The 13926-nt window shown below is 39.3% G+C and overlaps 1 protein-coding gene across 1 annotated transcript in view; it reads right to left on the reverse strand.

Annotated features, from left to right (window-relative positions):
• Positions 1 to 13926, reverse strand: part of LOC104930045 (VPS10 domain-containing receptor SorCS1) — a 179946-nt gene that overhangs the window by 45983 nt on the left and 120037 nt on the right. The window contains exons 4-5 of the mRNA XM_027281067.1: positions 9979 to 10137; positions 943 to 1016 (exon numbers count right to left, since the gene is read on the reverse strand). Of these exons, the coding sequence (XP_027136868.1) occupies positions 943 to 1016; positions 9979 to 10137 (233 nt within the window). The remainder of the gene's footprint in view (positions 1 to 942; positions 1017 to 9978; positions 10138 to 13926) is intronic.

The raw sequence follows: 13926 nt of genomic DNA on the forward strand, positions 1-13926 counted from the left end.
ACCTCATCTCATGTTTGGTGGCCTCATGTACAGCAGACATAAGCTTCCTCTGCAGCCTCATTACCTGGGCTACCACCACAACTACCGCACAGTGCGCGTCCCAAAATAGAACTCTGACAGCTTCTGCAGCATCAGCCCTCCAGGCTCCCTTCACTCTTGGCTGCCCAGCTTGTTACTACACTGACAGTTCCACCGCGGTTTGTTGAGGTGAAAGCTTTTTGTTGCGTGTTAGTTACTGTATAGAGGTCGAACATGGTAGATACCACAGCACCTATGGGTGTGGTGGTGGTGAGAGCATTTAACTGAGAAAAAGGTGGGAGACGTGAATGTGAAGGAATTCAAAGGTTTGAAAATCTTCACGTGAAAGAAGTGAAAGAACAGTTTGGCTTTGAAAGCCTCACTGAGGAGAACCATAAAATCATTCCAATCTGTTTATTTCACCTCAAAGGATAACAAAACTCTGATTGCACCCGAAATGATTGATGGTTGATGAAATGATTTGAACGCCTCCCTCCACAGCCACATTATGTGACTGTCTGCCATAGAGGAAGATCAGCCATGTCAGACACATGAATAATGACAATCTTAAAAATCTCTCTGGCTCCCCAATCTGCTCCCCACTTTGTGACGAGACAATGATAAAGACTGCCAAGGACACTCGCAACGTCAAAACTGACTTTTATTTGGCTTCAGCGTAAACTTGTCTGATAGTCTTTTTTGTTTTGCAACAATGCAACATCCTTCACATTTTCAAAAAGCTTGTGCAAAAAGTAGCTGAATTCATTGAAGGGACCTAAATGCAACATTAGTCACAAAAATCGCAATCAGATATTTCTTTTCATTCAGCAATGAGATGAAGAAAAAACAATACTGTATGAACTTTGAGTTCATAATTTCTGATTGCTAACAATTTTATTAATTTTCATATATCTTTATACTTACCAGTAGAAACGATTGGGAGCCACTCTCTCGTGTACCAGTTGCCACCTCCTCCCAAACTCCACCGAGCTGTAGAGCTGTAAGACAACCAGGTGCCAGTAAGTATTTATTCACGTACTTTCTTAAAAGCCGATCAAATTTAACATTGCGTACAACACAAGCCTTCTTACTGACAAACGCCATGCTTGCCCTGGAAAATGATGTGCATTTGCAAAGGATTTTTTTCCAGGTTTGTTTTCACACATTGATTTACTTAGTACCTCTGTGATCCTTTTAGCAGCAGCAGTGTAAAGACAAGTGGGAGATGAACTCTCTCACACTGTCAAACACACAAAAACACGCGCTGTATGTACAAGTTCTTTATTTGAATCTGCTAAATTAGATTAGAATTTACATAAGTTAGGAAGACTGCAGAGGAATAACATGGCTTAAGGATATTTAGAAATGCAGGCATTGTCTGCCTTCCCACACGTTCACTCATTACTGCAGAAACCTTACAGAGATTTTTGCCACACACAATGAACACCAAGTTATAACTGGAACCATAAAGAAAGGTTTGCAGGGTGCAGGGTTTTTCCTGCAACTAGAGAAATGCGCCTTGCTGTAACAAGCCCGAGAATGGGATGGGGAGATGAGAGGAACTCAAGCATGGCGGGTGGTCTCAATACAGCCATTGTTCAGTAGTCAGTAAATCACTGGATGGCTGAGATTTCACCATGCTATATGGAAAGGGTGGAGAATGCATGTGAGATATGTGCGTAATGAAACTAACTGTCCATAAAAGTAAAAACCCTCAAGTGTCTTCATTTGTTCCTGTGATTGTTCCATTGAGATCTCAGAGGTCCGTGGCTGATTTAATATACAATGAATTAAGTCAATGTTAAAGAGTTAATTCACCCCAATCACCAAAAAAATATTGAAATATATGAAATATTTTCTCACCGGAGGTTTCTCACCATGCAGCCAGTTGTGGTTTTAATTGTCTGAGATATCTGACTCTGACATTTCTACCTCCATTGAAATAAAACATAAATCAGGTGAATGGAATTTTCATCTGTGGCGCTCACAGCGCAGAAAATTATATTTTAAAATATTCAACAGCAAAATGTCTCCCTAGAAACCACTTCCTCTGTTTTTTATTGGACCTTCTTTAGACCATAGAAATACTCCACATGAAGAATTTCGACATCTCGGGGTTGGTGTGTTGGATTACGTTGACTGTGGGTACCATGAAAAGAGTCCAAGAATTATCACCAGACCTCAGCTACACATGGCTTTGGAGCTACCTTTAACTGATTTCTGGCTAGTAAATTTAATTTCATCCACCTTTTCCAGGTGCAGCAGCTGTTTTCAATGAAAAAGCTTCTGCTATTACTACCTGCTACTTGCTCAGCAAAGATAGACACTAGCTGGTGAACACTGTGGAACATTTAGTAGCTCAAGACCTAGTTGTACTTCTCAGAAGTTGGTGGAGGCTACAACAGTGCAAAAAGAGAGTGAAAGTTTGACTTTCAACTAGTGTTGCTTTTGTCAACGAAAATTATGACGTTGTCAATGAACCTTCATCACGTGACGAAAACGAGACGAGATGCAACATAAATGCTGGTCATGTGACAACTATAATTAAATATATAATGCAGTATTGCTGACAAATAAAAACGAAACTAAATGTGGTTACAAAACAAAAACTCTGATGAGACGATGAGACGAAATGTTATAACGTTATTCTGCCTTGTTTAGTCGTGTTGTTATTATTATTTTGCAGTATTTCTGTTTCCTGTGTCTCACTTTAGGGGCTGCATCAGGTCGCACTGCGCAGTCGCAGGCGACGTCACTTTCTCAATTCCCACTCGCGACATTATTTAGAATGTGCAGCTGTGGTGGGTTTGCATTAACGACAGACAACTGGCACAGAGAAAGGGACCGATGGCCAAGGTTTGTCATTGGGAGAAAAAGAACAAATTACATTTGGACACACTTTCATTACAGAGAAGTGGAAAAGAAAACGTAAATGGATGAATGAATGTATTCATTTTTTTTTTGGCATTGTCATGTGATGCTAATTTATTTATTTAAATTTATGTGTGTTTACTTATGCGTACTAACATATTTGGTTGGTAAAACAAATGTTGGGAATTCAAATCAGAGCGTCTTCCATGTCTGGAATGGATGTATTCTTGAGTCTATAAGGTAACAATATAATAATAATAATAATATATAATAATAAGACAACCTTGTTTGACTTGTTAAATGGTTTCATCTATACGTACTATACTATACTACTATATTGACTGGGTTAAATAGAATTGCATTACTGAAAAGAGACTAAAATAGAATTTTCATTGACTAAAACTAGACAAAAATAGTCACGGCTCAGACTTTTAGTCGACTGAAACTTGACTAGACTAAAAAGAGTATGAACGTGACTAAAACTAATAAAAGCTAAAATGACAGTTTGACACAAAGACTAGATGCTAGTTAGTAACCCTCACAGTAACCCTACTCCCAACAAACACAAAGACAAAAGCTGAATAATGCAGCTTTAAATGTAAATTCCCAATGCTATGAGTACCACAAACAAAACTCCTTTTACCCAGGGGCGTATCCAGAGGGTGGCCCGGGGCTACCCATGAAGTCTGATTAGCTGTCTCTCCGGCCAGAGTTGTGTTTGACAAGTAAACCAAACCAAACTTTTGTTTAGAAAAAAGTTTTCAAACATTATAAAGATGTCCACGATGGTGACAGACGTATCTTGTGTTGCAAGAGGAACGGAGCATCTTTGTGACACTTCACTGGAGCACAGTTTTGTAAGTATCAGAATTGTAGATTTGAAACTTTGCAGAATTTTGTATACTTTTGTATCAATATTCTGTCCACACAGGGATTTATTTTAACTGTGTTGGTACTTTATACTGAATATATATTTTTGAATGTGCATTGCACATTTTTTTATGTAGCCTACTTTTGGTTGTACAAAATCTTTTTCAGGACTTGACAGAAAAGTGTGGAAACGTCTCTCTGTGTCTCTCCTCTCTGTATCTCTATGTTGAGCTAACGTCTTGTCTTGTGGAACTTCTAGTTTGCACAGTACTGTCTGTCACTATGGTTGAACTTCACCAAGTGATTTGGATTATTGTTATTTCACTGTGGATCGCCACCCGGGATAGTAGCACTTTACTACCCGTGATCGGCAGCAACAGTGGGTACTGAATGTCTATTCTTATGGTTATGTTGTGGTGTTTCTATGTATATGTGCATTTATGTACGTATGTTTGAGGCTTTGTACTGAATTGCATTCATCTCCGTTTTATTTGGATGGAGACAGAAATCTTTCTCTTAAATTTGCATGGATTCTGTTCCTTCCCCTGGAGGTAAGTACAGTATCCATAACATAGTTTCATAATTAAAATGTTTTAACCCTTCAGGTTCTGGTTCAGAACCGTAGAAAGATGACAAGAAAGACATGAAGAATGACGTGCAGCAGAGGCCTCCAACCAAACACAAACAGGAGTCGCTGCGGTCATGGTCGGTACCCTTACTGCTCCAAATAAATAGTCATTTTTTTGCATTCTGCCTACATATTCTGTTGGCTGCGCACTAAATCAACAATCTCCCTGATAAATACTCACTAAAGTCCTCTTGTCTCCAAACACACCTGCATTCTGTGACAAAGCACAATGACAAATCCGTTTACTTACAGCTTACAGCTGGAATTTAATGAGCCATAAAACTTATTTCACAGTTTCAAGCTGGACTTTTTCCATTTTAAGCATGAGCAGCCACACATTATGTGTAAACACTCATTTATTAACGGATAACAAAAACGTGACTTTTTGTTTACATTCATTTATTTTCTAATTATATTTATTTACTCACCCCGAAGGGTGAAGCGTAGGCCTGCATTTAAAAAGCATCTCTGGGGACGGAGTGCCCGCATTTGTTTTCACCCCATACAGATCCTCACTGCTGTCAGATCAATAACTGTCATATTTTACTAACAAGAGAGTTATTCTTTGAATTCATCACAATTGATTATATTTTAACATTGCAAAAACAATAGCCAATAGATCATCAGTCATTATTTGATACACAAATCAGAGGAAGACTTTCGTGTTTCCTGAGATTGACAGGGGGAAAAAAACAGTGACACGGGATGTTAATGGATTTTTTTCCCCTCCATTGTGCCCACATCATTCATCGCTCCACAATGGACACACATGCAAAAGATTCATTCACTGTGACTATTGCATCTGATGTGTGTATATTCTCATGTCAAACCGGCAGAGACAAATGGCATGGGTGATGAGATTTCCATGACTTCTATGCCAAGCTGTGCTAAGCAGATGCAAGCGAAGGGGGGTGTGAGGCTAGGGGAGGCGAGGCGAGGGGAGGGTTTGTGGGAAATCACTCTGACTAATTATCCTCCCACAGCAAGTTAGTATGTAGCCAAGCAAGTGACAGTGAAGAGGCAGAGAGCAGGAGATGGTGCGGGGAAGTGATGGTGGAGGGATTGATGCAGCCTTTACAACCTCCAAAGGTCTCTCAATCAACAAATGCGACAGCGCTGCCAAAAGGAGGTGAGGAAATTGAAAGAGAAGCAGTTTGGAGGGTGGAGGCGATGCGTGCGAGTTAGGGCACGGGTGAGGGAGCGGGTGGGTGAGCGAGTCGGTTACCTGACATATACAGTAGGGAGTGAAGACATAGCACAAATACAAGTCAGTGAACCAGAGCCTGTTTCACTGAAACTTTCACTATAGCACCAAAACATGTCAAAAAATATGTCACATCGTGTCCCACAGCTGGTACAACACTTATTTTAGTCCAAATAAACATGTAACTATTGTTAGATTTACTTTACTTTACAAAACTTTATCTTCAGTGTTTACTTCCAAAACTAGGGGGCTCCACTTACTGACCAATGAAAAGATGTTTCGTTCCATCATGTATGTACAGTAGGATAGATAGTCGGAGTTTTGAGTTTTGATTCAAGGATAAACAACAAGCTCTATGTTCTCTGAACTGAGTCGGACTTATGGACACATATCAGTGTCATCCCATACTGATTTCAATCTAAAATAGTCAGATAGCTTTGATTAGACCAATGCGCTTTGTGGAAACATGCAGGACGGCCTTTCTGTCGATGGTTGACAGAAACAAGAGAGTTCCCAGCAAGTCCCATCTCAGATAATTAAGATCTAACTAATGACTGTGCAAACATAGATTTTCATTTCTGGTGCTTCTCTACAGTGTTTGAGGTTGATCTTGTGAGCTAGTTTCTGGGAAACGTTTTTTTTATTTTTTGGTGGGGGGGGGGGATCATACTGAAAAATAATATTTTTAGACTTGCATGGCAAAATGGTGTTTCACTTTCTAACATTACCAGAAAGTTTTACCTCTAAAATGATTCAAATTAGGAAGGACAAAAAAATCTAATTACATGTAAGTAATTACAGAAGGTCTGAAGGGGAAAACCTTTAATTTTAAGGGGTCACAAAAGGCAACCACTGCTGTTGGGGTTAATCATCACACAATTACATTTCTTCTCCAGAGGAGAAACATTAAAATGAATTTCTCTCTCCATGAATGCAATATGTTTAACAGTAATTGTAAATGTACTACTGCATTACACATACTGAGCAGTACAGTTCTTGTGGGATGACTTAGAGTTCTGCACAAAAATATGTATATAAGTATGTAGAATATGTGAATGTAATAGCATTATTATTGATACAGTATAATACAAGTCTGAATATTTTAGGAATTCGGAAAAGCGGTTTGAATTTAGCCTCTCAAACATCTCCAGGCTATGTACGTGCTCCACCAGTGTGAGGCTTATGTGTAGGTGGTTAAGGCTATCCCAAAGGCATTGTTGCTGGTTATATTCAGCCAATCCATGCCAGATTAGTGTATGCAGCCAGTAAGAAGGAGCTGCCTGAGATACTAAACTCAGGGCATCACGTACCTTCCTTTAATACCGTTGGCAGGAATGTTTGGTAACTTGACAGTGTAAGGAAATCAAAAGTTAATTGTTTCAACTTCCAAGAGTTCATGTTTGCCTCAAACACGAGATAGATTATGTACCTTTGACCAATGTGCCGACTTGTACATCAGAGAAGATGAAATAGACGTCGACATTTTATTTGAGAGACGGAGAGAGAATGGAAAAGAAGAGAAAGAAAGAGATCTGTGTGTCCTCAAGTTAGAAAAAGGAAAAAAAAGTGAAAAAAGCCAGAATCCTTCATTTTTTATGAAAGAGGACAATTCAACTGTTAGACTCAAAATAATACTATTCACATGTGATGTCTCTTTTACCAAAACAGAGGTCAAGAGGTTCAGCTTTAACGTCTTCCATTTCTGTCTGCAAGCAAAAATATTTAAAGAGAAAAAAAGACATTAAAAGTTCATAGAAATTTGACAAATACAGAAGGCTTTTGTGTTTCACAAGGTCTGTGAGGAGTTTTGTAAAGAGTACAGACGTGCTACTGGATTCTCTGTGAACTTGTACATAATATAACATACACAGTAAAGTGACTGATGTCCAAGAGAACTATATGGAAAGAGAAAAAACTAATCCTCCACATTGGTATAACTGTTCTATATGGAAACCAAATGGTCACACATTGTGGTAAAGCCACCACAGTCTCTTATTGCATTTTATGATTTGTTGACTTACGACTTGTTGTTTTGACCCTTTCCTGATTTATGCTGGGAAGTCTGAATGTTGTGTAGCCTCAGCTACTCACAGCAGACCACTTTATACGTCAAACTTTGAGTATTTTGAGTTTTTCTGCTGTACTCCTTTTAGGCCACAAGATTGCAGGGGACACTAACATGATCGAGTGGAAATAAAGCAATTTATGCTTCCAAATTAGTTTGTGTTTTTCTGTATGATGAGCGAGGTGTGTGGTTCCCATTCCTGATTGGCTCCAGCAGATCACTGTGGATTGGAGGATTGCAGTAGGTGCTGCTCTAATTGGGATTCTGCAACTCTTTAGGAAGCGATGACAATGATGGCCACGCCACACTGGCTGGAGCCAGTCAGGAGCAGGGAGCCACACATCTAGCTCAGCATACACAAACACTACAGTACTACTTATACATAGGAGTTTCTGCAACAGCCATAATACGTATAAGTGCTAACAAGCACCAGTCTACTGTTGTCTGACTGGTACATAGATGAATCTGGTAAGTTGGGAAGCTCCTGAGCTGCTTCTTCTGGATTCTTTGGCATTCAGGCACTCGTAGTAGCAAGTCAGGTTACATGTGCATATAAAGCTCTGGTAACATAGATGGGAAAACATGTATCAGTCAGTCACCTGCACAACTTCTGCTAAAGAGACAGGAGTGTAGTGGTATAAATTAAATTACTCCACTAAATCCCTTTAATTCTTTTAATAAATGAAATTCTGCAGAAACTGCATGATGTCTCCTGATTCCCTAAACCCATTAACACCATCAAACTATTGGTTCGCGATTATCATTTGAAAGTGATTTAAAGTCCCAGGACCTTATTAACATTTATTTAAATCAGTCAGAGTCGTTTGCATCCTGTAAGCCTGAGTCACAGTTGAATTTTAAAACAGGTGAACTGAAATGAAAAATGCCTGAAAATAATAAATAAAAAAATCTGATGGTGTTCGTGGTTTCCAGGCATCTCAGGAATCATCACACAGCAATAATTTGTAGGACTGCGTGCTAAAGGTGTGTATGTGTGAGGGTGTGTGTGTGTGTACAGTATGAGGGATTATACTCTCTGCACAATGAAAGTGTGATGTTCGTTCCAGAGAACACACACACACACACTCTACATCCACACGTCTCCTCAGCAAAAGAGGATGCCTTCATTATTCATCATAACTGAAACATTAAACCCAAATGGGTTACCCTGCAAGAAAAGCATTTTATTAATGCAAAGGGTAATTTTACAAAGTCTATGAGTGACCTCTCTCTTCTCTCGGCTCCCTTTCTCTAGTTCACACGTGATTCTTTTCTCCTCACTCTGCCTCTTATATAAGATCTTTATTTACAACTGGACAGACATCTGATGTTTCAGTAAATGAAAGTTTTAAATGCTCAGCACACGCTTTCAGTACATTTGTTGATTTGAAAGGTGTGTGTGTGCTAGTTTAGCCTCTTGTGTAAGATGTTATGAATATGAAGAATATTTGTTTTTGGAAAGAAAACAATTTTTTTGTGTGTCAGTTATAATAATGCAGAGACTTTTTAAGTAGATCTGAATTACAGATATACTGTAATTCAGTTAGTCATATGTGAAAGTGATGGAGGCATCAACGGTAAAAAAGATGAAAGAAGATAACATTTAAGAAATTAGAAAAATAGTAAAAACAAACCAAAAGAAGACCTTTTTTTATAAGACATAAGTTATTATGAATCACACTAATTTAGAGTTTGTTTGTTTTTTATTTCAAACTTGATTGATTGAAAAAGTTATGACACGTTTAGTTCTGCCAAAATCCTCTTATTTTAAAATCATATGTTAATCTAATTAATGTTTTTATGAATGTTCATATTCTTTTCCTTCACCGTGAAAACAAATAGACATAAAAGACACAATTCTGACCTGAAAACACTGAACTCAAATCATTAAAATGAGTTAGTGACTTAATACTAATGCATGCTGACTTCCTGTCCTCTAATGTTGACTTAATGTGACTTATCATCTTGATGTTTTATCTCAGAACTCTGATGCACATCAAAGTAAAACCGATTTTGTCTTGAAGATGTCATGACTTATCGTGCTTTCTTTGATTTAACTGGTTAAAATACACATAACATAATATCCCATATTAATGAATTTGGAACCACTTAAATTATACAATCCATGCTTATCTCGTCTCTCCCAAATGAACTTGATGAATTCCGACTGTGTGCTTTGAGCCAAACTCTTGTGTAACAGGATCTTACATTTATGCTCTGAGGCACTGCAACACTAGACTGTTGTTCTGACTCAACGCTCAGTTCCTTTTGATACGTTTGAACGAGCGGGGCCCGCTAAACTCGCGTTGGCCGCACTCTAACCTTTTGGTCGTGGCTGTAGGCCAGAATCCAGTCCTCCTGCTCGGGGTGGAAGAGAAGGCTTAGGATGTAGAAGTTCAGCCGGTACTTCTGGTAGGTGGCTCCTTCATCAGAGCTGATCAGCAGACTGCTCTCCACCTCTGGGTCAGTCAGCAGCATGATCTGAAGATGAGAGAAGTGTGAGAGAGATTAGGGACAATGTTTGAAGGTTTCAGTGCTTAATAGAAAACCTAAAAACAGCAAATTTGAATATGATATTCCAGCTGGTTTATGTTCACACATCAGGCAGCACAAAGAAAAGTGTGCCCAAATATTTAATAGATAAACTCAATAAAAATATGAAGTGCGTCTATTTTTCATTTTATTGTGCTGAATTCTTTGTCTTCATTTCAGCTCACACACTCCTCTGTGTGTGTGTGTCTGCAGCATTGAAAAGACAGACCACAGAGAGACAAGTCAATCAAGACCGATTACCATATGGGAGCTGTAAAGTGTACAAGTGTGGCCGCAGATTAGCATGTTAAAAACTTGTCATCTGCAGTCAGTTTTCCACTGATGATGCCATATCTCAAATAATAATTTGCATCTGGACGATATAATCAGTATGATGCATCTTGCAGCGAATGCGTGTGTGTGAGCGGAGTGGCTGTGTGTGCCTCATCATTCAGATTCCTGCTGTTTGTCTCTCTCTTCGTTCTCGCTGCCTAAGCTCAGTCAGGCCTTGGAAGAACTAATTTCCCATGAGCTTCCTTCTTTTCAGTTTTTTTTTGTTTTGCTTTTTTTTTGCTTTTTTTTAACTAAATTCTGGCACAGTCCCCAAAAAATCACAAAAAATCCCCCAGATAATATCAGATGCAAATATAATTGAATCGGTGGACCTCGAGACACACAGGCGCTCCCGTCATTAGAGGAGCGTACAGCAGCGGTGGTGGGTTTGTGGATGTGTGGGTGTGTGGCATGTGAATCTATGTTTTTTTTCTGTAAGTCTGTGAGTGATGCTGTGTGCTCAGGATTAAAGTCTATAACCTGTGGTGTAGCTGTGCCTGGAAGTGGCTATACTCTAAATTTATGCCTCTTTTTTTTTTTAAAGCAGCGGCTCCAGTGAAGGATAAACTCCCTTTGACATGTAAAACCACTCGTGCATATTAAGCTCACCTAAAAATATGCTTAACTTCTGATGATTATTATGATATCGACATCAACCACAAAAGATGTGCAGATTCTAACAACTGCAGCTGCACCACACCACCAATGCTGGCACCGGTGTAGCCCTCGTTAAAAATGACAAACATCGACTCGAGGTACAGCATCTACAGTATATGTTGGCACACAGCAGGAAAAAAAAAAAAGTTTTCCCTGGGTTTCACCTCCCAAGTTCAGGTGGGGTCTGTCAAACTGGAGAGAGAGAATTGATTGTCAAATACCGACGAATGCGGGAAACGGAGGATATCAAAGTAGAAATTGTATGTGTTTGCAGGCGACACCGTTAGCAAACATCAGTATTCTCACAGCGAGTTCATGTCAGTTTGCCTAATGGCATCTCCACCAGATCCTAAAAAAATAAGAAGTAAACAACTTCACTGAGACTTGCAAAACACTTAAAGTCCCATAAATCTGTCAGGACTGAAAGAAGTTAGGTGGCCAGCTGCAATGAAAAGACACTGACGCAGATAATGGAGTGAATGAAGAGTCAGATAAAAAGAGGCTCTACAAGAGTCCAGCCAGCAGTGATGGGAGTGTCATCGCTTGATCACAAAACCACAATTTTGTCAACATGTGCATGTAAAATTATTTTAACTGTTTCTACTTTTTTAAAAATCTAATTATAAGTTTTTACTTGTGGGTTTGGCTCTTTTGGCTCGCCTCCCTAAGAAGAGCCAGCTCTCAAATGGCTCTTAGTATAAACTTCTAATTATGAATGGTTTGTGTGCTAGTAAGCAATGTTTCATTCAGTGTTTTAAAATGCTTATTTTTATGCATTTTTTTCATCTGTGCAGGTTTGTCATTGACACTGCTGTGACGGATATTTTCATTTTACAAATTCTTCTCACTTGCTGCCTCTTTTTCACTTTTCACTCATGTCTTCACTTTTTCTTCACCATCCCTCTGTCTCTAAGTGTGTACCTGGCTCCTACCGCTAGACTGTACATCATCAAAATAAAGTCCCAGCCTGTATGATATCTGGGCAGGAGCGGCTGAAGATTCGGCTCTTGTCATTCGCTACAAATAATCAGCTCTTAGAGCTGGCTCGTTTGTGAACGACACATCACTACTCATGGGTTTTGTGATTTGGGGCTAGGCTTGAACATTGTCTGAAGGATTACTGTTAAATATGAACATAATCAAGTAGAAACAGAATGATGTGACATAACAATCTTTAACTTGTTATTTTCTATGTTAAGTGCTGCTTTATTTTTTGCCAGTTACAGACAAGTGCCAGAGCCCTGTCCAAGTTCTCACAAAGTGTCTGTCGCCACCAGGTCAATAAAAGTTGTTACATAAGCACAGAGAAAGTACAGTCCCTGTGTCGCACGCGGGGGCTCACATCATGTTTCGATGTGGCCTTTGGGATGACAATCTCTGTGTGCCCATTATGTCGTCAGGCAGCACCGAGAAAGAGAATGCACACTGCTCTCACAGTCAGGATCCTTCTCGGTATGGCACTGTAAAGCAGTACCCTGCCAGTGAGTCATTTGTCAGCAGTCGCTTTGGTAACAGCAGACCATGGTGGACAGACCCACTAACACCCGTTCATCAGTCACAGAAGGCACATGCCACATACGTGAGGCACATGCTGAACAATCCAATCAAATGCACTCACTCGCTGTCTGAACTACAAATCCCAATTAATGTTTTGCTCACTCCCCGGAACTGCAACTCAGCTGGATTAATGGACAACTTTATAATTGGTTGATGTATTTCTGGTGAATGGGACATTATATAATGCAGAACGTTAACAGAACTGTGTTCCACTAGTGTACAGCAGAATATGGAGATCAATACACCCCGGTGAGATCTGTAAATACAGTATGGAGATTAGCAGAGCTCTGATGCAAGAGGCTTTGTTTCTGTTTTATTCTCCTGTATAAAGAAGCTTCTTTAAGCTTTCAATCATACGAGGGAACATGCTGGAAGACAAATGCCACGATACAAAAATGATTTCTGTAGCATAATGTTATTCAGTTCCAGGAAATGATGGTGTGAAAATATGAGGGCTTTGCCTTGTTTGCATTCAGCGCTCATTCCCCCCCTTCAGTCGCTCTGCACGCAGCCCGCCTGCATGCAGGAGTAGTTCAAAATCAAACTTTTGCATGTTGATGCTCACATGAGATCCCATGACTTTATGTGTGGGCTCCTCCCCGTCCACACAGCCTGCTAATACAAACACATGACAGGCCTGAATATGAATATTGGATTTCGCAAGGTGTCAGAAAAAGCCTGAAAAATGCAGTTCATAAAGTTCAGATAAAGCAAAGTGCAGATAGAAAAAGGAAAAAAGGTTGCTGATGAAAAAATGTCATATTTCTCTCTGTCCATATTTTATATCTGAATGTGTTTTAAATTCAATTATTCTGTTTGTTGACAGGCCGTGGTCATGCCCAGGGCAGAAATTTCAGGGACAACAATTATTTGCAGTTGTTCTCATTTATTTCATAAACTCAACTAATCAATATTTGTAATAAAAACAGAGGCTGAAATTCACTTTCCAGTGTAAGATTTAGATTCACAGAAAATGGCAGTAATGGAATACAATATTCATAACTATGTTTTCATTAGTGTGTTATTGTGTTTTTGTTAGAATTACATCTATAGATGCTGTGGGTCTTATTCCAGTCTGCCATGTACAGTAGCCACTGTGCTTTTCTACCTTCTGAGCTGATTGGTTTGGTTTTACAGGACATTTACTAGTTTGCTTCACTCGCCGCTCTAATTTTGTTTCCAGCAGTAGGC

This window comes from Larimichthys crocea, chromosome I (assembly GCF_000972845.2).
Source record: "Larimichthys crocea isolate SSNF chromosome I, L_crocea_2.0, whole genome shotgun sequence".
NCBI classification, from domain to species: domain Eukaryota; kingdom Metazoa; phylum Chordata; class Actinopteri; family Sciaenidae; genus Larimichthys; species Larimichthys crocea.